Source organism: Podarcis erhardii, assembly GCF_964252035.2.
Source record: "Podarcis erhardii genome assembly, chromosome: 9".
In the NCBI taxonomy this organism is placed as follows: Eukaryota; Metazoa; Chordata; class Lepidosauria; order Squamata; family Lacertidae; genus Podarcis; species Podarcis erhardii.
In genome coordinates, this window is record NC_138512.1 from 20,338,417 (window position 1) to 20,363,463 (window position 25,047).

General features: G+C 41.8%; 2 protein-coding genes and 1 long non-coding RNA gene across 8 annotated transcripts in view; 1 reads left to right on the forward strand and 2 right to left on the reverse strand.

Annotated features, from left to right (window-relative positions):
* CORIN (corin, serine peptidase) overlaps positions 1–2,567 on the forward strand; it is a 117,716-nt gene extending 115,149 nt beyond the window's left edge. For all 6 annotated transcript variants that reach the window (XM_081875657.1, XM_081875654.1, XM_081875658.1 and 3 more), the window contains exon 22: positions 696–2,567. In XM_081875657.1, coding sequence (XP_081731783.1) covers positions 696–878 — 183 coding nt within the window. In that variant the 3' untranslated portion in view covers positions 879–2,567. The remainder of the gene's footprint in view (positions 1–695) is intronic.
* Positions 2,568–5,074: 2,507 nt separating this feature from the next.
* Positions 5,075–8,238, reverse strand: LOC309349719. The gene is made up of 2 exons (XR_014160131.1): positions 7,249–8,238; positions 5,075–6,846 (listed from the first exon to the last, which is right to left on the reverse strand). It is a non-coding gene; the product is annotated as an uncharacterized lncRNA (long non-coding RNA).
* Positions 8,239–10,505: 2,267 nt separating this feature from the next.
* Positions 10,506–25,047, reverse strand: part of ATP10D (ATPase phospholipid transporting 10D (putative)) — a 67,299-nt gene continuing 52,757 nt past the window's right edge. Inside the window, exons 18-24 of the mRNA XM_081875653.1 lie at positions 23,378–23,454; positions 22,264–22,389; positions 20,991–21,191; positions 19,967–20,047; positions 17,664–17,768; positions 15,787–15,974; positions 10,506–13,800 (exon numbers count right to left, since the gene is read on the reverse strand). Of these exons, the coding sequence (XP_081731779.1) occupies positions 13,674–13,800; positions 15,787–15,974; positions 17,664–17,768; positions 19,967–20,047; positions 20,991–21,191; positions 22,264–22,389; positions 23,378–23,454 (905 nt within the window). The 3' untranslated portion in view covers positions 10,506–13,673. The remainder of the gene's footprint in view (positions 13,801–15,786; positions 15,975–17,663; positions 17,769–19,966; positions 20,048–20,990; positions 21,192–22,263; positions 22,390–23,377; positions 23,455–25,047) is intronic.

Here is a 25,047-nt window from a genome sequence, read left to right on the forward strand (position 1 = left end):
CTTGGAATCTCATTAGATGACCTGGAGAGATTTGCTCTTAGTTCAACTTGCTTCCCAGGGTTTGTTGTGATGTTAAACTTCTATCCTAGCTCCCTGAAGGAAAGTCAGGTTATATAACAGCAAGCAAACAAAGAAAGCTGGGTGGTGGTTCTAGAAAATCCTAGAGTATTTGTCCGGTAACCATATCTTTCAAGCATCCCTCACAATGATCCTTGATACCACCTTGGCTGATCCTAGGAGATGTGAAGGGATATAGGTTAGGAGGCAGATACAGCCAAACCATTCAGATCTGGATTGTAAATCTAAAACCTTGAATTGTACCTGAAAGGGTTTTGGAAAGCCAATGTCGGTGCTGGAGCCTCACTGTGTAATGTTCTTTCTGTGAGCCACCCTCATTAAAAGACAGGATGCCATGTGTTGTACCATTTGCCTCTTCCAAAGCAACTGCATGAAAATCAAGAAAGGGCTGTATAATTGTGGTAATTTTGAAGACCTTGATACAGTGAGGGGTCAAAATATACCTAAGGGAGCACATGAGTGATTAGGTGATGCCAGTCCCCCCCATCAATGACAGATCACAGGAACTATTCAACAACCGTCCCGATCGTGTTATTTTCTATGATCAGTTCATCCAGCTTTGTTGCTCACTCCCAAGGGCAGCCTTATGCTGTGGAATAACCTCTATATCTTTACAGGGTGACAGTGGAGGACCCCTTGTATGCGAGCAGCCTGCTGGACGCTGGACATTGTTTGGCTTAACCTCTTGGGGCTCTGTCTGCTTTTCCAAAATTCTGGGACCTGGAGTTTATAGCAACGTGTCTCACTTCGTTGAATGGATTGAAAGGCAAATCTACATCCACACATTTCTTCTCCACTAATTCTTCAGGATAGGAATTCTGTGCTGACTGACAAAAAGGCAGCGCACCAGAACAATGAAGATGTTGAAATGAAGAAGTCTGTTGAATTATAAATTTTGTGGGTTGCAGATGACAGGCAACAGAGCAGAGTAAAAGAATGGGTATGTCCTCTGGTGCCAAAGATGCTTCTGGGTAATTGGTCAAATATTTTTGTAATCATTTCTGGCATTTTTTCTTTAGCAGTGTTGTGTTACCTTTCACATACACTCACAACAGAATGCGTAAAGGAAAAAATAAACACATTTCTAATGTGGTATTTGAGATAAACCATTAGGGGTTGTGTAGAAGTACTAGCTTTCTAAAACACCAAGAGAAAAACATATATTTGCTGATAGAGAATTTCAGCTTCTATCTCTTGCAGTGAATAGTTTGTAAATTTGCAAAGGTGATGGGCACATCTATTCATAAGTAGTCCTTTTTAAAACTCTAGTTTGTCCTCTTGGTTCCACCAAGTTAATCTGGACTCCACTCACTTTAAGAGAATTGGGTGTTTCATATGCTATCAAATTTTGCATGTTTTTGGATACAGATTTATTGCTTAATAATGACCAGCGGTCATCACATACACATTACAAGGGAAAGCAAAACAATACAGACAAAGCAAACCTAATTCTATGGCAACAGTCAACCAATCATTTTAAAACAAGATTGCCATAAAACGAATAACAGATTTAAAATCAAGAACCACCAGTATAACCCACAAAACTGGTTAAAATGATTTCCATACAACTTAACGGCTAAGACTAGCATGTTTGGCTTATTCTGGACTGAACAACCTAAAGAAAGCACTTAAGACTTGGATCCTTTTGCATGGAGATCCTAACCACAGTGGCTGCAATAGAACTGGGTGGTTTCATGGAATGAATAGATCCATGTGCCAGCGAGAATGTCATATAATGGTTTCTTTCCTTCCCAAATTACAAGATGCAAAATGAAATCGCCTCTTAAGCAGGAAGTGTCCCTATAGCTTATTGTGTGGACTAGCACCTCATTCCAATCCTTGCAGTGTTCTTAACAAGGTAGTCCTAACTTTTGTGGCATCACAGAATAGGATTTACAATGAAAAATGAAAAATGTAAGTCAACAAGTATCCTCCTGGAATCTAAATTTGTTCCTAAAAACTATAAATAATCAGTCCTAAAAGCTATAGTTAAATCATTCACAAAGCCTCCTTGCTTAGTAAGACTATATTTTCCGACTAGGAGGATATCCAAGTTGGAGGCTTTTTCTCTCTAGTCCCAGGCTCCAAGCCCATGGTGACATGTGATTTATAATTTTCAATATCTAGCTTTGCCCTAATTCTGCCTTATCCCACAGGATCTGCAGGAAAAGGTGCGGCACACACCAGATGGTTGGAGAGCAGATAAGTCTTTCAGCTTCAGGAAAGATTGTTTTAGAACAGGCACCGCATTCAGGCAGAAAATGTGCATTATGGAAATCTATAAGGCCTCTCTGGGGCTTCTAAAACACAGGTTAAAGGCCACTGTCTAACACAGCAGTAGTTTCCTGGTGAGGTTGTATATGGGAGCTACTTGGCATCATCCCCTTCTGAGGAATTATAGGAGAGAAAACCTTGCCTGTCTCGCTTCAGTCTGCATTTGGGCAAAGGCTATACAAGACAGGCAAACAATTTGTTTAGTTTTGGAATCTCTCATGGAACATTCATTAATTCAGTGCAGTTTGTCCCACGCTTATAGAAGTGTGTACTGCTTTGGTACAACCCATCTTGTGAAGTGGCACCTGGAAGCAGCTGTTTTGCAGTCCTTTTTTTTTTTTTTTTTTAAATAATTTTTATTCAATTTTCAATTTTAAAGACAAAACAAACTTACATAAAAAAAAATCAAAACAAAAGTAAAACAAACACAAAACAAAACAAAACACAACCAAATTTTCATCTCCTTCTTTCAATGACTTCCCCGCACTCCCCTGCCCACCTTCCATTTTCACTACATAGCTCAGCAAATTATTTATTAGGTCTCTTAAAAATTATTCAATTCTTTCCTTCCAATTTATCTTTTCCCCCTTTTTAACTTATCATAATTTTACATGTTCCCTTTCCCATATTGGATCTATTCTCCAAGGTCGGCGTAATTTCTCTCCCACAAATTCATCCTTTTTTTTTTTTTTCTTTTTTTTTTTAATATTAAATCTAAAATCATAATATTTCAGTTCCAAATCCCAGGTTTTTACCACCCCAAATTCCCCTCCCCCCTGCCCCCGCTTTGCCCCTACCCAAATAGATAAACAACAGTTTTAGCCTGGATTTCTGACATCCGAGGCCTTCAGGCCCCAGTTAGCCTCTCTCCGCCGATTTTGTTTATAGTCCTCTTTGTTGGTCTTCCCTTCTCCATGAAGTTCTGTCAGCAGCTCCTCATGTTTTCTTTCTTCCAAATCAAACAAAGACAGTTTTTGACCAAAGACAACAAATCTCCCAAAGTCCAGCCCCAGAAAGAAGTCCCCATTGAACTTGTTCATTCTTTGTTGATTCAATATTCTGATTATTCCAGGGGCTTCTCTCTTCCTCTGGTCCTGCAGATCTGCAATCCCATAGTCATCCTCCTTATTTCTTTGATTCCCAAAAGTTACAGGTTTCTGTTTGCATTCTTGTTGAACTCTTTCTTTTTCTCCTTCCCCCCATAGGATTATCTCTCCTTCTGCAGCTGCAAATTTTTTTTCCACTTGTTTAGTTCCATTGACAGAGTCGTTAAGTTTAAAACTGAAGGTCATCAACTGTTCAGTCATAATTGTGTTCTGTTTTTGCAAGGTTCCCACCAGACAAAACATTTTTTGTATCTCTGCCAGTAATTTTCCTTCAGCAGCCATTGCAATGTCATCAGTTCCCTCCAGAGGGATCTCCATCATGAATCTCACCCAACAGTCAGTTACTTTGTTGTTAAGAATTATTTTGTTTCCAATCAGTTCAATCAATTCAGTTTCAATGTAGCATTTAATCCAGAAAAGCAGTTATAACACAGTTCCACGTTTCGGCTAGTCGTTTGACAGCTCTTTTTGACAGCTGTCAAACTCCTTATTCTGTTTCTCGGGCTCCCACACTGGGCGCTACCCGGGTCTGGGGGGGTCAACTTAAAAAACAAAACCCCCGGAATTCCTCTTTCTTCCACTCCTGCTCAAATTACTTCTTAATTCAGTTTGTGAAAGTTCTCCGTTTAAGCACCAAAGTCTTTCCGACCTGGTGCTATCTCTTTGCTTTAAATCTTTTGGTGGGGAGGGGGAGTGCGGACTTCCTTTTTAACACGTCCCCCCGATCATACTCGAATTCGTAAATAAGAAACTTTTAGTGCCGAAATTTCCTTTTACTCACGGGTTACATTTTCAGTCCAAATTTTAAGAAGAAAGACAGCGCTCTCCGGTCATGGCTCGCGGCTTCGCTCCGCCAAGGCAGCGATCGACTCTCAGCACCACGCCACTCTCCGGTCCACTCCGTAGCCTTTAAAAAGGCTCTTCGCGGGTCAGGGAGGGCGCTTAAGGTGCCCACCGAGTCACCATGTCCGCAGGCTTCCGCGCCTGCGGTTTCTAAGGGTCCCCGTGTCGCCGGCACGGCAAGACCCGTCCTTAGCGGAGCCGACTCCCTCCGGAGCTCAGAGGGAGTCCGCCATTACCCGTTCGCGCTATCCCGGAAGTTCCATCTGTTTTGCAGTCCTCCCTTTGAAAACCGTAGAAGACTGGAAACGCAACCCAGTGAAAGCCTTTCTAAGTCTACATACAGAGAGGTCTGAAACACATTTTTTCAAAGCTGAAAGAGGTTTTGAAACACTGTTTGAAACATTCGGTCATAACCTGCAGGACTATCAGTCACATACTCTTGACTACTGTTACAGAACTCGTAACCTCGCCTCCTCTTTTGATGCACCTTATGGAGCTTGTAATAGACAAATGCTCACTGTATTACTAAATGTTGCTATTTATGTGCATTGAAAAGCTGTATTTGATTGTTTCTACTTTCTTAACCACAAAGAAAATGCTGTGCTTTTCTATGTTTTTGTTCATTCTGTGGAATTGGGGCACAGAAAAACTGAGCAAATTTCTCCCCTGGATAAGGTAGGTTGCAGGCATTATTGTCTTGAATACAGGTAGTCTGAACCACAACTGGTTAATAATGAAGGTCCAGTCCACACTGACAAATTTTACCGTGTGACTCTGTATGTGGGTACACTACTGTATAAAGGAAGATTGTATATGGTTGCCATCTTCGTGCTTTCAGCTGCTGGAAAAATGCAACCATTATCATGAAAAAGGCTTAGTTTCCCATGTGTACAGCCTGTATCATGCTAGCCTTTCCTTTCATGTACATGATGACACAAACAGGATAGCTGTATTCTTATTCAAACCATGGTTGTAGACAGTTTTTCTCCCAGTATAAAATAGATATATGTGTAGCCCCTTTGCTATGTGTACCGAACCACCAAAAACTCAAATACAAATATGGCTGCAATTGAGAAAATCTACAGAGTTTATCATAGGCCAGTTGTGGACTGATCTGTAGGTCATTTGTACATTGATCTATGTAGGAAAAATCCTTAGCTACATAAATCAAAATATAAACTCTCGAAGAAACTCTTTTAAAATAACTTTTAGAAATGAATCTTACAAATCACAAATAGATATTTAACGTTCGTTATCCTAGACTAATACTTTTTAAAAAGTATTCCTGAAGGACACATTTCAAAAACAAAAGTCAAGTGTTCATAAATTCAGTGAATTTGCCATAAGCTCACCACCGCCATCTAGTGCCACATTTGTATAATGCATTTAAAACACACTTAAAACGTTATATTTGCAGCTGTGTAGCCGAGTCCTGGATCTAGCTAACTAGTTCAATTAGGTATGTGAGGTTCTGGCCTGCCCTGTTCCAGTTGGTCTCCCCTCCCTACAGCCTACTCTTCCCCAATTTTCACTCGCCCCGTAAAATACATGGGAATTCCTGTTCCCTGGCCCTGTTAGGTTTTCCCCCTACCTTACATGTGGTCATCCTGTGGTGTGCAGGCTGCATGCAGCCCTCGGCCAACTTTTTTGAATCCTTTTGGAATCTCCAGCTGATTCCTCCCTCCCTGTTGCTCAGCTTTTAGCCCTAGGGATAGCTTCTCAACCTTCCTAGCACTGATAAGCGAGGCAGCAGGAGGGGCATGATAGGATCTCCTGATGCCTGTACAGAGAGATGGGGACGGGGAGGAGGAAAAGTGTCTTGGGGAAGGGGCTCACTCAGGCCTCACCCATACCCACCGCCCGCATGCAGCCTCCCAGTTCACAGACCACCATTGCATTTGACCCTCAGAGGCAAAAGGGTTGCCTGCTCATCTTCTAGGCCCTCTGCATTCATGGCCGTTCGCTTTCTTAGCTCTGCATTGTCTTTGCCATTCTTTGTAGGAACTGTGTGCTGGGGCTCATTCCATATTTCTCCTGAAAACAGTACTCTCATTTTACTCTCCCCACAACATTCCACGTAAAGAAAATATATTTCTATTATTTTATACATGGTATTTTTATACTGCTTCCCCCCTCCTATGTATGCTTATGCAAATATTTGTATGTGGTGTGGGTTTTAAGGAACCAGATGTCATCCGAAGTGTGGTTTTTAAAGTACCAGATGTCTCCAGATGTGTGGTTGTAGAGAGACAATCAAATGTATCCAACAATTGTGAGAAAGGAGCCTTTGGTGAGATTCGTACTCCCAATGTTGTTTTACTGCCGCTAGGAAAGCAGCATATGTAACCAATGTCATGTAAGCGAAATGATTTGTTTTAATTTAAACCCAAAGTGAGCAAAAATGCACATATTTATTTTTTCAAAATAAATTCTGTGAACAAAAATCGTTTCAGCTCCCCTTCTCCCTTCACAATAGCGTATCAGATTGAATAGAGGTTCTGAGCCATTCTCTTTGAGCGCAGATCAACTGGAATCTCTCATATCACTGAAAGAAAAGGAGTGAGTTTGTTAACTTAATACCCACTGAGTTGTTGGGGCCTTGATGCAGTAATAACATATGAGATCTATTAAGATATGGAATTCTTTTTGTAATGGATAGATATGTCGTAGACTGGCCATGTCATGTAAAGGAATCTTATTTAGATCTTATTAGCAGAACACCTGGGAGTCTCAGGGGCTCCATTTCATATATTTAGGAGCATCATGCAACTATAGTAGATAAAGTAATATAAAATAATTACTAATAAAACAGTAGTAAAGCAAATACTAAAGTATATATCTGGATAGGCTTGTTTAAATAATAAAGATAGGTTTTAACAGGCTTCTAAAACAGTGTATTGTGAATGCTTATCTAATGGTCAATAGGTAAAGCTGTTGCATAGCTTACCTCTGTTGTAAAGGACATTGTGAACTCCAAGACACATCGGCTCCAGCCAGCATGGAGAAGGATCAGCGATGATGGGAGTTTTAGACCAACATCTTGAAGACCAACATCTTAAAGGAAGAACAACACTGATGTGCATTGTTGACAAATATATGGATGGAGTGCTGAATACTGGACAATTTCAGAAGGTAAGACTTTAATTAACCTGGCCTTTGTATCGATTGCCTGGCTCATTGTAGAAGACCATGTGAAATCTCATTTTCACCATGCAATAGTCATGAATGTACCCCAAGTCTATTTCCTTGCTGTGTCCATAGCTAATTTCATTCGCTAATTTCAGCAGCAGAAAAAGTTAAAATAAAAAGGTTGTCACTCTATACATGTGCATAACCACAGCACATTAATTAAAGACTTGCTGTGAAATGAGTTACACAAATGCAGAATTTCTCAGTTACTTTAACATAGATTAGGATGTACCATTTTGTGGCGTGCTGGAAATAACATCACTGGGCATAATGGTTAAAAGATTTACATTTAAATCCAAAACTATTGTGATCATAGAAACTGCTGTTGACTACATAGTTCTCCAAAAAATGAGGAAATGGGCAAAAGTTTGCATGATCAATGCATTGTTACGGGAGTCTTTCACAAATGGTGCCCGCTGGGTGCTTTAGAATGCAACCTCCACCAGCCCCAGCCAACATGAGTTGTGGGCCACAGCATCTGGAGGGCACCAGGTTGGGAGAGGCTGTTTTAGAACATGGCCAGCACCTATGGTACAGGTAAATAGTGATATCAAAGATAAATATATGCCAGGCCAGTGGTACTCAAATCTTTTGAGTGACCACGTTATGCAACAATTCTTTTTTATCATCTTTTAACTAATGAATTAGTAGAGTTCCTCCAGGTCAGCAAGGTTGGAGCTTTGGCAGTGAAGCAGCCCAGAATGGGAGTTTATTTAGGAGCTGGCGGTTCCAACTTTTCCTGACTCTCACAGACCATCCAGGAAAGTCTGTCACGTACTGTATTTTTCGCTCCATAGGGTGCACCGGACCATAGGGCACACCTAGTTTTAAGGGGGGGAAATAAAGAAAAAAAAATTATTCCCAGCCCCAAAGAGCAAAGAAGCCAAGACAGCGAGCGGGATCCATCCCGCTGGCTGTCTTGGCTTCCTCTTTAGCCACACGCAACCTCTCCAGCCGGGAGAGGCTGCGCGCGGCTTCGTTTTTAGCCGCGGGGCTGGGGCGGGAGAAGCCCGAGCTTCCCCCGACCCCAGCCCCCAAAACAGGTCCAGGAGCGGCGGCAAGATTGCGCGCAACCTTGCCGCCGCTCCCGGAGCTTGCGGGGCTGGGGAAGCCCAAGCTTCCCCTGACCCCAGCCCCCAGCCCAGGCAGCTATCCACAAGCCTTCCGAGCGTAGTGGGAACTCCCGCCAGGTTCCGAAGGCTTGCAGATAGCTGCCTGAAGCCTGGAGAGCGAGAGGAATCGGTGCGCACCGACCCCTCTCGCTCTCCAGGCTTCAGCGAAAGCCTGCATTTGCTCCATAGGATGCACACACATTTCCCCTTCATTTTAGGAAGGGGGAAAGTGTATCCTATAGAGCAAAAAATACGGTACTTCTCAGTAGCATGCAACTAGCCTGGCACCTCAGTGGTAGCTCTGAAGCTTTTGTGCAGCTCGCTGTCTCCTCTGCTCCTGTGGCAGTTAAGAAGAGGAGAACTGGCCAGGAACCCAGGCAGCTGATATAGGGACCTCTAGCCCCAAGCCAGGGCTGTACCAATCTGATTGCTCTTCAAGGTCATTGATGAGGTGAAAAAACTATTTCTTGCAAATTAAGAGATCACTATTCATTAAAAAAAGCATTGCAGAGCTGAGCAGTATTATGCAGGACTATTTTTGGAGGCATTTCCTGAAATTTTTCTTCCTGTGGTGCTTTCCCTCATTTTTCACTCATTTCCTAACAGGCTGAAAGGGCACATGAAGCAATCACCTTTCAATATGTGCTTTGCAGTCAAGCAACCACAACTTCATAGTATCTGAGGCTGTAGAAAATTGATTTAAGTGCTTCAGTAGCTGCTAAAATGCTTAAAGTTGTAAGTATAGTGGGGGTTAAGTGTTATTTAAGGAAAATCCCAATGAATCAGTGATGGGGATATAATTGCAAATTGCAATTGCAATTGCTTTTTGGCTAGTAATGTTCTTCTAGTCACCCCCTCAACTGTGGAACTGAAACATATAGGGCACTTAATCTTTTTCTAACAAATGGGCAGTCCTGAAGCATGTGGGTAGACTGGACCACATACATACCTTCCATGGATGCATCAAAGACCTTGATAAAGTACCTATATCCCATTCTGATGTTTATATAGCAAATAATCTTGTGAATTGGGATACTCCTATGCTACTAAGGTAACATGGAGCTGCACATACGTGCTAGATTTTTTTTGTCATAAGTGACTTTATGAAGATTTATCATTCACCTATAAATGACCTGAACCAAAGTTTGTTGTTCACATGCAGGACTGCCAATAGCCTTGGATGTCTGCTGGGACCACTATTGATTCCTACCCTGCCCTGGGTTTCCTTTCACCTGCGACTCCAGTTTGAAGAATGGTGCGACAGCCAACTTGCAGATCTTCCATGCTCCAGACTGGTGCTATGTCACTGTTGGAAATAAACAGTACTGCTTACTGCTGCTGGGTAAGTCCACAGGACTGGCAGGCATTGATGTAGGAAGGGGCTCACCAGAAATTACTTTGCCAAGGACCTTCTCAAACCTGAGGCAGCCTTTCTCAGGTTACAATGCTGTGGTCACTTACCTGGGAGTCAGCTCCACTGAACTTAATTGGGAGTTTACTGTAAATCCTACTGAAAGCAGTAAGACGAGTTAGTTGCGAGTGACAAATGCAGAGCTTTTTTCCGGCTGGAACTCACCGGAACTCAATTCCGGCACCTCTTAGACGAGCGCCATTGCCATTATGCCATTATAAGTGAATGAGTGAGTTCCGGCACCTCTTTTTCTAGAAAAAAAGGACTGGACAAATGTTTCGGTGAGATGCAGGAATGACAATTTCTATGAACGCCAAATGGTCCTCAAGCTTCAGTTTGCGAGTGTTATTCAGAGACCTCACAGTGTTTGGTTACAGACTTAGGAAGGAAAGTTAAACATAGCCCTGCAACACCCTGCCTGCCGCAGTTTAAAGTTTGTCTCATGTAATTTATTCATTTTGCAAACATAAAAAGAGAATACTAAAATGGAGCTCAATGTTTAGTGATTTATTGTCAGCGGCTGCAGTTTCTGTATGGCTCAAACAGGCAACAATAAACTTTCAAAAACAGGCAATTCTCCCTCCCTCCCCAAGAAGGCGTGCTAAATTCCCCAAATCAAGCTCCCACTGTGGACTCGGATAACAATACAATACTGGATTTTGTTCCTATAATTTGTTTTATAGAAAACATCTGGCTTTCTTTTTTTCCTCAGGTCCCTCTTTTGTTGTTATTTTTGTACTAAAAAGGAACAGAAAATGGTAAAGTGGTTCATGCATTCTTCTTTAGCATGTGCGGTCCAGCAAGATAAAAGGAATATAAAAAAATAAGAAAAAAAAAATAAGATTGGCACATCTAGGAAAGCAGGACTTGGCTCCAGTTCAGGTTAGTCCAAAATCACGTTATCAGCTTAAAAAACTGCGACCAGTTTGTTTGTTGCTTGAGTAGCATGTAGAAGGGTTGCCCAAATCAAGTACACACTTCCTTCTTTTGCCAGTGGTGAATGATGAATGGTTCTCATGTATGAAGTAATCATATGATTTAGGCTCCATGACTTAAAATAGATTGCTTACTTGTGTCTTTTGAATGGTGGTCTGTGTAGTCACAATCACATCTGCATCTGTGCACAGAAACTTCTAGAGCAGGGGTCAGAAAAGATTCTGTGACTTGGGCTGGTTTACGGTCTAGCAGACATCGTGGTGGGTCGGAGTGTGTGCGCATGCATGCACAAACGCTATTTCCGGCGCGGAGGGGGCGTCCGCAGCTTCCCATTGGCTGCAGAAGCTTCCTGCAGCCAATGGGAAGCCAGTCAGTGTTGCGGAAGGTGGTCCCTGAGCAGACGGTGGGGGTCCATGGGCTGGTTAAACGACCCCCATGGGCTGCTTGTGGCCCGTGGGCCTTAGGTTGCCAACCCCTGTTCTAGAGCTTAAGCCAGGGAACTGGCACTCACTTCTCCTTCCAAGAATGGAAAGATGCCCATGAGGCAGGCATCTTCCACTGCTGTTAGGCAAGAGGGGCACCAGCAGCATGGAAGGATGCAGGGCGGTGCTTTGTGTGGTTACTCAAAAATAGGTTGGACTGAATCCCATGGGACTTATTCCACCTCGTGCACTGTAAATAAAACAGGGATGAGGAACCTCTTGCCCTGCAGGCCAAATTTGGCCTCCCCATTGGGTCAGCAAAGTCACTTTGGCCAAGCCACATACACCAGTCTTACACAGCAGCTAAGGGCAGGGCTTGGCTGAAAAGGGCCTTTTGACACTCAACTGATAGTTGAGCATTTAGTGCTGGGCTGTGGCATGTGTCAATCACATGCCACTATGGCATCAGATGATTGACAGGGGCCACCTGCTTGCCGAAGTTGGCAAGGGGAAGTGGGCAGGAGATAAAGATCTGGCCCATGGGGCCAAAAAGTTCCTACCCCTGCCTTAAAAAATGTGACACATGATTAGAAACCACTACTTTCAATATTTGGTGTTTATAGATCTGCCCATGCATTGTGGAGAGCTTAGCAGAAAGAGCATGTTTCAACTGGACACAGTGACACAAAATTAGGTCATGATAACCTGGAGTCATTATCCTGCAAAATACAGTTGCATATTGAATAGAGATTACTATTTGTTATGGCAAGGTAATCTTGAATGCCAGCTGGAAGAAACCGGTATTTTAACTCTGATGGGGGATGCTAAGTGGGTACAGCTGCAGATAACAGCAATTATAGTTAAAATCAGGCTACCCTCCCCAAAAGGTCTGAGCTACAGGTAAAGCTGTGTCAGAATGGTTCACATGTGGACTAAATGGAAGGTCTTTCTCTTAACATCAAGGATATGATGAGGAAAGGTCTTAAGGAAATTTGTGCAGTAAATCTTGTTTAGAAGTGTTTTTGATTACCTATGCAGTGCTTTCATCCTCTCAGGGATTTCCTCAGAACCTTGGTAAATTAATTCAGAATATGTTCAGTTTAGCTGTGTGCCGAGCAGAGTACTGAACCAACAGAATCACCCCACCCCCAAATCCTAAACAATTTAACATCAGTTTTTTATGGAACATTCTTTTAAGCAAGGGTAGTGAAAAGTCTGTTATCTGCAAACAGCAATCTGTTTGCAGAGGGAAAGAAAGGAGGAGCCGCACCACACACTGTTTACAGTACAAATATTCATTTCTAAAAGAACAAATTTAACAGTATTCCTTCCATAAGGAAATAAAAGCGCAGACAGTTTCTCACATTCACATAATCATCATATATACAAAAATGCTGTGCTTGTGTAGAAATGTGTTTCCTGCATCCTCAGCTAGTTTATTCTCCAGAGAAGTGGCTCCTATCATCTATGAATCTTGCTTCCATGAAGAGTTACAAATACTGTTTTATTATGAAAGTGATTTAGGTTTTGCACAGCTGTTTTCAGAGGGAACTACTGTGCATCTTGTTAGACAAGGCTGCTCTAACACTGACTGCCCCAGAACCAAACATTATAATAACAGTAGAAAGAATAAAGTCAAAATTCAGTAATCCCAAAACCTCCTTGCTTGGCTGGCTTAAATATCTCTTCCCATGCTATCGAGGCTCATATGAAATGATTTATCCATCGTGGAACAAGGAGCAGCATTTCTTTGTTTGCTTATATCTTGAACAAATTATTCTAAGTACTTTTTTGTCTATAAAAAAAGCACAAGCAGTGGGTGGTGGCTGAATTTCATATAAAAAGAAGAAAAGTCATGTGAGAAAGATCATTTAAATGTACCACCCTTCTTCTTTTGGACATTAAAGCATAAATAACACTATTTTTGGCAGAGTGTTTTAAACCCTCCTATATGCCCTAGGCAGAATCCGAATCAGCCTTATTCACGAGAGAAATATCAGTGTGGTCCTCTTCAGAAGTAAAGTCTAACCCTCCAACTTAAGAATCACTAGCTCCATATGTGATGGAATAGAATTCCTTTGAGGGTCTTAAACATTTCAGTGCCCTCACAATTCAGCCTGCTGCCATTTTCAGATGTGCCTTGGGTGCCGGTTCAGACTGTCTCCAACATTATGACAAAATGACACTAGCTGTATTGGCAACAGCAACAAACCACACCACTTGATGTTGTTTTCTTTTGCTGAGTCTTCAGAATTAGCAGACCCAGAATCCCCATTTGTCCCTTGGTGATCAATTCTACCCCTCACGATGGGGCTACACTTGCACTGCGCAGCAGACTCTTCCGTCCTGTAAGGATCCGACCTTCCAAGTTCTTGGCCTTTAGCAGTGGAGTTGGAAATGCTGTGGCCTGGATCACCCTGAACAAATACCTACAGTATAAGGAAGGATTAAAATAAGCTGTGTAGGCATGGCTTAAAGCTGGTTTGGGGCAAAGAGCTTCCTGTAAAAACGCATTATTCTCAACAGTGTGCTCTTATTAACCAGGTGGTAATAAAGCTCCCTCCCTCCCGCCCACCTTTATCTCAATCAATTAGTGAAAGGATTTGGGTTACCAAAAAGAATTACTTACGTTTGTCCTAACAAATGTATCATACTGAAACCAATGCCGAACTGAATGTTGGAGAATGGTTTAAGGATTATGGATGTAGGCAAAGTTTATATTCTAACTCAGGCATCCCCAACCTTCGGCCTTCCAGATGTTTTGGACTACAATTCCCATCATCCCTGACCACTTTCAGAAGACATCCGAAGGCAGCCCTGTTTAGGGAAGCTTTTAATGTTTGATGTATTACAGTATTTTAATATTTTTTTCAAAGCCGCCCAGAGTGTCTGGGGGAGCCCAGCCAGATGGGCGGGGTATAAATAATAAATTATTATTATTATTATTATTACTGGTCCTGCTAGCTAGGGATCATGGGAGTTGTAGGCTAAAACATCTAGAGGGCCGCAGGTTGAGGATGCCTGTTCTAACTCTAGCCAAAAAAACACACACAAAAAAGCTCATGTTGGCAACAGCAACACAGAGATCCTACGGTGTTACAATAGGGTTGCCATATTTCAGAAAGGTTGTTGAACTTTTTTGGATGTTATTGAGCTATTTTTAAGGAAAATCACCAAAAATGACGCTGCCGGTGTGGGTTGCCATACATTCGGATTTTCCTGGACGTTTCAGCAATTTCTGTCTGGACACTGCTTCCAACTGCAGTATTCTGGATATGTCCTGGAAATTCCGGACATATGGCAACTCTGATTACAATGGCACTGTGCTGTTACAGTGGTCTTGGGCATGGGGAAGCCCGTGTTCAAACCTCAAATCAGCTATGAATCTCAACAGTGGCATTTAGCCACCTCCCCTGCCTCACAGACTTGCTATGACAATAGATCACTTCTTCAAGTTCTTTAGAGGAACTGCGGGATACAAATGTAATAGAAAACCAGCAGGACAAAATCCCAATTACCCCCAGACTCCTCCTGACTTAAGTGTTCAGAGCCCAAGGTGGCAAAATCTGGATATTGACTGAAACTGCCCTGAACTCAATATTCAGCTTTTAAGGAGATGTCTGAACTAATGTTACACACTATTCAACCATTTTGACCAGAAACTTGAAAAAAGTGTGTGTGGGTGTGGTCCCTTTATAAAATTTAGTTCTTAGAATCCAAACTACGAAGATACTAAAAAATTGATGGGAAAGTGCTGTAATTTATTACCCTGGATATTCTGGCCAATAACTCCAGAGTCCAGGGTATTCTGTATTGGAGACACTAACCTATTTCCCAATGAGGTGATAAAATGTCTGGGTAGTACTGCTTTAGCCTACAAGTGGAGGTCATGCAGCAGAATGTTTCCCCAAGGGAGGAAGACATTTCTCCCTTGGGGAAAACAAGCCTATCAAAAGGCAGGATGGGCTAGAACTATTCTTCTTAACATCTACTTTCCTATATGGAATGATTTTGGGGAGGTCAGGTTGGGATAATTCAATTATGTGAGCACCCACTTGGAGTCTGAAGTGGTACAGTCCAGACCACGCGTTTACCACCCCAATGAGACTTAGACCTAAAGTGAAGAATGACCTCTTTTTGCTTGATTCAGCATAGCTTTTCTACAATGGTCAATAAATCTTTAGTACTGCTAAGGTTTTTTTTTTTAAAGTGAACAAGTAAAAATGTAAAGCGTGAATGTTACATGTGTTGTCCAACATGTGTTTGTATCATATTCAGCAGATGGACAGAATTAGCTGCAGCTCCCTACTGACTTTACGTACAGGTTTGTTGCTCTGTCACATGTGACAGAAGAATCACAGCAACAATGAATTTCTATCTACACCACAATGCTTGGTCCCAAACCAATAAAATACCTTGGAAGAAGAGCCAAAATAGTTGCAAGTATGCACACCAGATAAAACCTTGGAGTAGACAAATGTTTCTGAATTATCCAATATGGATTGGCTGGTGGGTTGCAGAGGATGCAGGTAGCTCCAAAGGTCCCAATAATACTGAAGAACAGGAAGACGCTACCAGCTAGAACAGAGAAGTGTGCCACATTCTGAAATTAAAAAACAACAACACACACCACAGTAGAACAAACGGAGTGAGACAGAATCTGCTTCCATTTCTGAAGAACTGAAAGGCAGTGGTACGAGCTCAGAGAATCACATATTCATTCACCATTCCAAACTAGCATTGTTTCCATGGTTCTTAGCCCCTAATGTTTAAGGGTGGGCTCAGGTAACTGTGCTGCAGGGCAGCTGCTTGAAAGGTCACTGTGTGGCACCTGTTAACTGGGGAAGCAGTTGTCTGAAGACTCTACCCATGAGGTTAAGCTGAGGGTTAACCCCCCCTTGCTTCTCCAGATTTCCAAGTGGCCATGGGTGGATGGGCTTCATGTGAACAAAGGCTGCAAAAGCAGCTTCTTCTGATTTGAGGAAGGTCCCATACAGTACCCATCAAAGGTAAGTTCCCACCTATTACATGGCCACGCCCAACGGGGTGGGGGAGGCATGCTACTCACTGAGGTCCAGAGCCAAGGGTCCTCTGGCCGTTCCCTCGCTGCGAGAAGCCAAGTTACAGGGAACCAGGCAGAGGGCCTTCTCGGTAGTGGCACCCGCCCTGTGGAACGCCCTCCCACCAGATGTCAAAGGAAAAAACAACTACCAGACTTTTAGAAGACATCTGAAGGCAGCCCTGTTTAGGGAAGCTTTTAATGTTTAATAGATTACACTGGTCAACAACAAATTTGTTGTCTGCGTTTTTTCAGTTGATTTAGGACGAATCTGATGCGCTGAATCCAAAAATCATATTGGTTTTGCTCAATCAGGTCAAGTTTTTGAACTATGGCCATATGTCGTTTTTTTTACGTTTTTGTTCACATGTACGCTTGTGTGGAGCATTTTAGAAGAAGTTGGTGGGGGTAAAATGCCATGTCGAATAATTGTTTTGATTGGAAATGATTGTTTTAATGACAAGAAGTATTCAGGTCCGATAGTTCTGGGTGATTATATCGAAAAGGGATCAGTTTGAAGTCATAAAACCTCGAAATCTTCCATAAATTGGTGCAGCAAAGCATAAAGTTGGGGGATCAAAACTAAGTTAATGCGGCAGCCGCCCCATGAAGTATCCTGATATTCAATCAGCACGTCGTCCTGTAGCTCATTGTGATGAATACTGTATCCAATAAATTTAGAGAGAAACATGGAGAGTGGAAACTTCAAACTCTTCTCCCACCAAGGTTCCTGCAGGAACTTTGCTTCACGTTTTGTGAAAGGAAGTGAAGTGCTCTCAATCGCCTGGAAGTAACTACCCAAACTGATCGTGTTCAGCTTTCACCCCGAACACTCATTCATGTGAAGGGAACTCACAAACAAATGTTAAAGAATGGACCCTATGGGGTGAGGTGCAAGACAGCTCATGTCCTCAATACTGGCATAAAGGAAGGAAAACACTTTTGGTAAGAATTGGCCCGATTCTCACGTTAGTTTTGGACATGGCAACATCATTCTAATATGATTTTTATTGTGTCCATTTAACATGTCAAATGCTATGCACTCACACGGTTAGAATGGGTATCTATCTCATCAACTACTGAAGGCTGCTGTGGTGCTGAAAATACCACCCCATACTTTGTGCAGGCACATTTAAGCATCAACATCCACCATGTGACAAGATTATAAATGTTAACTTGACCCTGTCCAAGAGCAATTTGCAAAGTGAACCTTAGAATAAACAACGTACTCACCAAAGATTTGCTTTCAATCACGAGGTGTAATAATATTGTAAAAAACATGGAGGTGTTAATAGGACTCCCAAAAGAATAGAGGTCTATATCAGAGCCACTGTAGGTCTGCAAAGGAACAATTATTTAAAGTTTATGTACTCTGTGATTGTATTCCCCCTTTTTTCCTTAAGATTTCTTTAAAGCTTTTTCATGAGACAATAAGGTAAAAGAAACTAATCTAAATAACAAAAACAAAGAAGGAAAGAGAAAAGAAAACACAGTCTTCTCTTAAATGTAGCTCTTAATCCTTGTCACCAACAGAAAATGATGGACCTTCCCAGCTCTCACCTGGGAGCTTTCCTTCCTTCTCCCAGTCTTTCAGCCTGGGAGATCTTCACTTCCCTGCCTCTCACTCAGGGTCCTGCCACTAACTATACACCACCTTCGCGTGTGTGTAATCCTTGGACCCCAATAAAGGCTCAGAGCAGAGGACACAAAAGGGGGAGGGGAAAGAAAGAAAAACAGAGAAAGAAAAGAAGAATGAAAAATAAATAAAAGGACTCCTAATTTTATATCTGCCCACTACATTTAAATATATATATATATTCGTAACATTTGCCCTAGGATGACATCCAACTGTTCTGCTTTCTGTTAATATTTTCCCAATCTTCAGACTCAAATGTGTGAAATCCGTTCGTTTTTCTTTTCACACAAGAAGTTCAAAAGGGATTCTCTATTGTTAATAAAAAATTGTAATGATTTTTCTCCAATCAAACATAACTACTTGGTCTTCCACAACCACATCTTCCACTTGATCTTAAACAATAATAAATCTTTCCATCTTTGTCCATGTTCGAGTCTCTCCACGGTGATCATATATTGAGATATTATTCCATAGTTCTTTTCTTGTTACGTATCCATTAATTTGACCCAGTTCTGTATCTTCAGTTCCCGTTTCCTGTTGTGTTCCATCCTTATCTAAAAAAATTACCTCTTCCATTTACATTTCTTCTATTCTTTTCCCAAAGAAAGCACCAGAGTACCTTTCCCCTCTGAGTTCACTCCAAGTTGTACACAGAGCCCTTTCTCTCTCAGCTCTTATCAATGCCAGATCCAGATGTCTATCCATGTCTCCATCCATGACTTCATTCTACTCCTCCAGAATCACAACACCATATGGCTGTTTTATTCCTCCAAACACTTGTGTAAAGGACTTTTCCAATGCACCATCTATTCCCTCCAACTCTACCATTTCACTCTCTGATTCTGCCTGTCCTTTATCCATATTCTTCTCCAAAGTCTCTGTATCGTCTCTGATTCTGCCTTTCATTTCATTCATTCCTGGTTTATTTTCATTCCCCACTGGATTAGACCCCATTGGAACTTTAGTCAATTTTATTTGCTCATCAAACATTTGCTGAAGCATGCCAACAGTCAGTGGAATGCCCAAATATAGGTATACTTGCCAGACTGAATTTTCATTATCTTATTTACAATTCAGTCTCATTACATCTCCTGTCTCCACCTTAAGATCTTCGCAGCCATATCTCTTATTAGAATAGAGAAGTTCCTTTCCCGTGGAAGAAGTATCAAGTGCACATTTACTTTTGATTTCTAAGCAACATTTACATCGAGAAAACAAAAATAGACAACATGAAATAAAAAATTTTGACACACACAAGTGTCCCGTTCATTTGCAACTTTCTTTTCTCAAGCCATTAAAACAGGCTTTTGGTTCTGCCTTCAACCCTTTAACAATCGACTTCTCTTCCCTTCTACTTGAAGCCAAAAAGCAGCTCATGCATCAAATGTAAATTTCCACTGGCAGATGGATAAATTTCTCTGAGTTATAAATTATAAATTTCCAGAAATAATTAAGAAAGAGAGGCTTTTGCAGATCACACACACATCAGGGCTCTTATGTGGCTTTTGGGCAAGATGTAGACTCCTTGGTTCTTAAGTCACTTAACCCCCACCAGAGCTCCCAGGAGTTGACAACTTCTTGGTCTCTTGACACAGAAAACAGCTTTTTCAGCGCATCAGAGGTTGGACCCCTATTCACTCTTTTTCCAGAGTGAATTTGACAGTCGAAGCTTACGCCTGGCTATCATCAATTATCATGGAATTATTTCCGTGGACTGCTGACAACAGACATTCAATCTGCCATGCCCCACCCACCCACCAGAAGTCCTCTGTGCTTGTATTCCAGATCATGAGTACTGTAAGTCTACTGTTTTCTTGAATATGAAGGAAGTTTAAAGATCATGCAAATAAAAAGGCAAATAAAAGATAGAGACAAAGGAGTAAAATATCCTAACACTTACCCAGTAAGGGATAAAAAAGCAAACTAGACTTTGGTAAAAAGCATCTAATAAGTTCATTATGAAGGTTGTAAACAGGTATGGCTGAAAAGGAAAGACAGAAGAAACACTTATTGAGGGTGGGATTCATCTAATGAGCCCCACACAAGCACTTTTGCAATGGGTCTTTCCCCCCCACCTCTTAAATTGGGTTAAGGGGGTTCAGGAGAACCCCGAGAAGAGGGTTATTTTGAATTCTACTCATAGTTTGGGAAGATACAGATTCTAGTCATTTTGCCTTGTCTGCATGTTTGGACTGAACGCCTTACTGAGCTTCCAAAAGCTCACACATACAGGATCACCATCTAAGATCCAGGTCTCAACCTTCAGTGAGAGAGCCTGAGCGAGTCTGCAATATGCCCAAGTCACAAATGAGAGATTAAAGGGAGGAGGCGAGTCCACTTATAAGACTAACACTTGTTGGTATATAAAAATGCAGCTTTTAAATTACCAAAAATAGCATGGTCAGGCAGGAAGTGTTTGAACCTCTTTGAACAAAAATTGGTTCAATAAAAAAATCTGTTGTATTTTCAACGAACCAACCAAGCAGAAATACTCATTGTCAGAGCTGCAGGGGTGGCCCCATCTCGGGCTGGTGAGACAGTACAGCGATCTAATCTGGAACCCCTCCTAGAGAGTTTCAGCTTGAGTTTGATAGCATGCATATCTAGCACACAGCATACAATATCCCCACATTTCTGCTGAGGCCTTCCTCGCCATGCTGGAGAAACACAAATAAGCAACAGCAGTCTACGTGGTAGAAAATGGTGACAGGGCATCCATCAAATGACTGTTTGTGTATAAACTATGTTGCCCTCCTAAGGCCACCTACATTCATTGGCTGTAAAGCCAGTGAAGAATAATGCCTTTCATCTCCACCAGATTATTTAACAGGAGGGAATGTTCACGTTTAACTGGTAAGGAATGCACAACAGAGAACATGTGAGTCACTTCAGCTTTCAAATATTTGTAAGAAGCCAAGAAATACCTCGTTTCTCTGACTAGCCTTGTAAAGTTCTGGCAAGTGCAACAGGACTTCTGCGGAGACATCTTTGTCCAAAACACCATACATGACAGGTGGTACCGATGTGAAGAGCAGATTGAAGAAAATCAAACTCCAGTAGTCGGTCATGGGTGTTCCTGAAAACCCACAGAAGAACTGGAACCAGAACAGGAGGTTTACATATGCCTGTTAGGAACAGAGGTGGGAATTAAAAGGTGAGAATCTATAAACAAGAGCCAACAGGAATTATATATACTGAGACAGACCATTGGTCTGTATAGCTCACTTGTGTCTACACTGACTGGCAGAAGCTCTCCAGAGTTTTGGAGTTTTCCACCCTACCTGGATTAATCTGGGACCTTTTCCTTGCTCCACTACTGATGTACAGTTCTGCCCCTTTGCGGGAAAGAACTGCAATGTCAAATGGTTCTTATAGTGGGCTACAGAAATGTTTAATGCCAATGATACGAATCTGTTGCCCTAGAAATGGTACTAAGGGCTCAGGATTGCAAATACTGCATTTTCTCAGCACCAAACACTTAAGATAATTTGGTGAAAATGTTGACTACCAGTATGAGGATAGTAAGACACCACTGTTACAAACTGCCTGGAGAGAGGGCTGGCTGTAGCCTCTTGCCTTGTTAAGCTGAGTGCTAAAAGGGATTCCTGCTTTCCCAGAATTTCAAATAGTTACCAATATTTAGTAATGCTTACTTTATTCCATGGTCAGAGGTTACAGATTATCAGCTCTCCAGTGGTTAGAGCTGCAAGGGGGGAAATTTCTTAAGTGAGTGGCAAAGCAGCTGAGCTTTACAGGAGTTACCATGTGGTTACTGCTTGCCTCTGTCCTAACTCTGTAACACAATGAACTCATTTTGAGTTCTTACTGCTCAGAAGTAAACCTCAAAGTTCACGCTCAGCATCGAAACTGGCAAGGCCTGTCTGCTTCAGACACGCTTCCCCAGGCAGAAACGGCGTAAAATAATCCTTTGATAATTTGCAGGTTTTGATAGTGGAGCCAACTTGTCACAATCTTCTTAGTGCTGACAGACAGCTTTTTGGCATAGACCGTATTTAAATTTATTATAAATGCCTCTGGAGCAGTGAACCTTAACCCAAGGCGGGTGGGCAGACGCCATTTCTGCTGCTGTAGATTCAGAGTACAGAATTTACTAGCGCCCTTAGCCTGTTTCTAATCATTAAGAAACTGTCCTTCTGCAAGGTCAAACCCATTGAGGCATCCCCGGAAGCTACATACCAAATTCTTGTAAAAAAAGTAAAGGATCATGTTCGCTAATCGCGTGTAACACCAGTGGCCGTGTACGAACAGCAGCTTGCTGAGGTGTCTGAACTGAGAAAGCGCAAAATCACTCGCCAGCACAGCCTGAAAACAAACATGAAATAATGAAATACAGCAACCGAGAAAATAACTACAAAATGAAGTCAGGAGCTTTCATTGACCACTGAGTTACTTGACACTCCTGTATCCCACTGAAGCTGACTGCACAAGTCCCATTGGCTAAAAATAGAAATAAATGTCTCCACAAAGGTTTCCTTGTAGAAGTCGTGGTCTTGTGTATACTGTTATACTTCTCGCCCTTTCTAACTCATCCTCCACTCATCCTCTCTTTCCCTTGATTTGGAACCACACTCGTCAATCATTATTTATTGAGCAGTCTTTTATATGCTAACCAATCCACCCTCTTAACACGAGGACATATTTTAGTTCCTCACAAATCAAGGAAGTTGTTGATCTTTGCATGACCAACTCATAAATTATTACACTGTTCCCATGAGTCAATGACTTCTGTGACAACTAAAGCCGCCGGAATGAATCCTCTTCAAACCTCTTCAGATATCTACCTGAAACTGCTTCAAACATGCTCCACAACGATGCCCATGGTTGTACAAATGCCTAGGTTCTCTAATTTCAAGGAACATTCTCCTGGTATATAATCTGATTTCTTAGGAACGTATGTCCATATTAGAACCTAATAGAGTGTAAATATGGCTCTCAAGGCCCTTGCAATAGAATAATAGAATTGTAGAGTTGGAAGGAACCAGGAGGGTCATCTAACCCCCTGCAATGCAGGAATTCTCTCCACAGCCATCCCTGAGTGGGCATGAACCACCAAACTTCTGGTTAACAGCCAAGACACACTGTCCCACAGGTTCCCTACAACACCATAGTACTGGTATTTCCAATAGATCAGATCTTCTGACAAAGACCTCTTGCAAATTCTAGAGTTTGGGGTATTCAGCTTTTGATTCCACTAACAATATATTCTGCTACCGAAAAGTGTCATGGCTCTCACAGCCATCAATCTATATGCAACACTGCCTCCATTTACAGTTCTCTCAATCCATCCTACCTGCATGCCTTCTTGGCCAGCGATTCCAATTCCAACATCAGCAACTTGGATCATACTAACGTCGTTGGCACCATCACCTTCCAGGAGAAGGAAAAGAACAATGTTGCAGTGAAACTGGTTTGGGCTGGGGCGTGCTAAAGCACTGCACAGACTTGATGAAAGAGAAAAATATATTGAAATTTCATGGCCTCACAAGATGCGATGTTAAATACAAGTACAAATGTCATCAGCTGGGAGGGCTGGTAATTATCACTGCAGACATCAAAAGAGGAAATGGAGCTTTTCCTTCCCTACTGCTGCACGTCAAATGCAAATTTATGTCTAGTTTGTTCATCAGTTTTAGAATTATTGTCAAGTAATGCACTATTAAAAGGACTCTATAAAGTGCAACATGAAGATAGGGGGGTTCATGTTGGCATATTTAATGTAATAATGTAATATAATGTAATATAATAATGTAATAATGAGAATTTTAGGAGAGCAGATTTATAAAAGACACAATTTTTATTGATAGTTTATGTGGCTATTTAGAGGGCACTTGTAAGTTTGTATTATACCTGTATCTGTATATGTTGGGCATTGTAATAAATGTTTTTATCATATGAAATTGGTGTATCTGATGTAAAGAAACCTTATAAACGAATTACTATTTTTTGAAAAGTGTAATAATACTATATTGCCAACACAGCTCATGATCTACCTCAGAGGCTTGCCGGTTGCATTACTACCCTGCACAGATGGGGAAGGACGACAGCATCACATATTGATGGTCTTCTGTGTGATGGCATCTAATTTGTGAATGCGCTCCCCAGGCAAAGGAAAACAAACACCAATGCTATTCATGTTTTGGTGCCAGGTAAAGCTGTTTCCATGAGCACTTTTGAGATATGAGCCTGCTGGATCAGACCAGCAGCCCATCTAATCTATCTTAATCTATCAGAACGCATCCATCAGGATTAGCAGCCATGAACAGCCTTATCTTCCATGAATTTGTCCAATCCTCTTTTAAACTCATCCACACTGGAAGCCATCACTGCCTCTTGTGGGAGTTAGCTGTGGAATTATCTGTGTGTTGTGTGACGAAGTACTTTTCTTTTGTCTGTCCTGGATCTTCCAACATTCAGCATTACTGTATGTCCACAAATTCTAGTGTTATGGGAAGAATGTTCTGCTGCTACAATTAGGTCCCATGGGTGCTTTTATAATGGGAAGGCGGGCTAAAAATATTTTGAACAAGTGAACTTTATATGGAGGTGAGGGTCATGCTTCTCCTTTTCACCTATCTCCCAAATATGTAGAACATGGGAGGAGAAAGGTTATGTGGTCGCCAGAAATGCATGCTAACCCACGCTCCCCGGTTGCAAATAATCCCAAGAGTTTGGACAGAGGAAGTGTGACTAACTCACAATTCCCACTGTGGTGTTTTCACATAACATATGAAGTCGCCTTGAAATTGTTAGTCTGAATCAGAGTGTTGAAAATATTCTGATGTACATAGAGCAAGCTTCCCTGCTTACTGCAATCGGAAGGAGGCAACTAGAGTGAAAATGCCTGGCTGATGCAGTTGTTACATCAGACTGTCTGTCTGTCTGTCTGTCTGTCTGTATCTATGGAGCAGCAGGGCTTTTCAACTAGCAGATCCCAGTTGGGATTCTACAGCCACGTTCTAC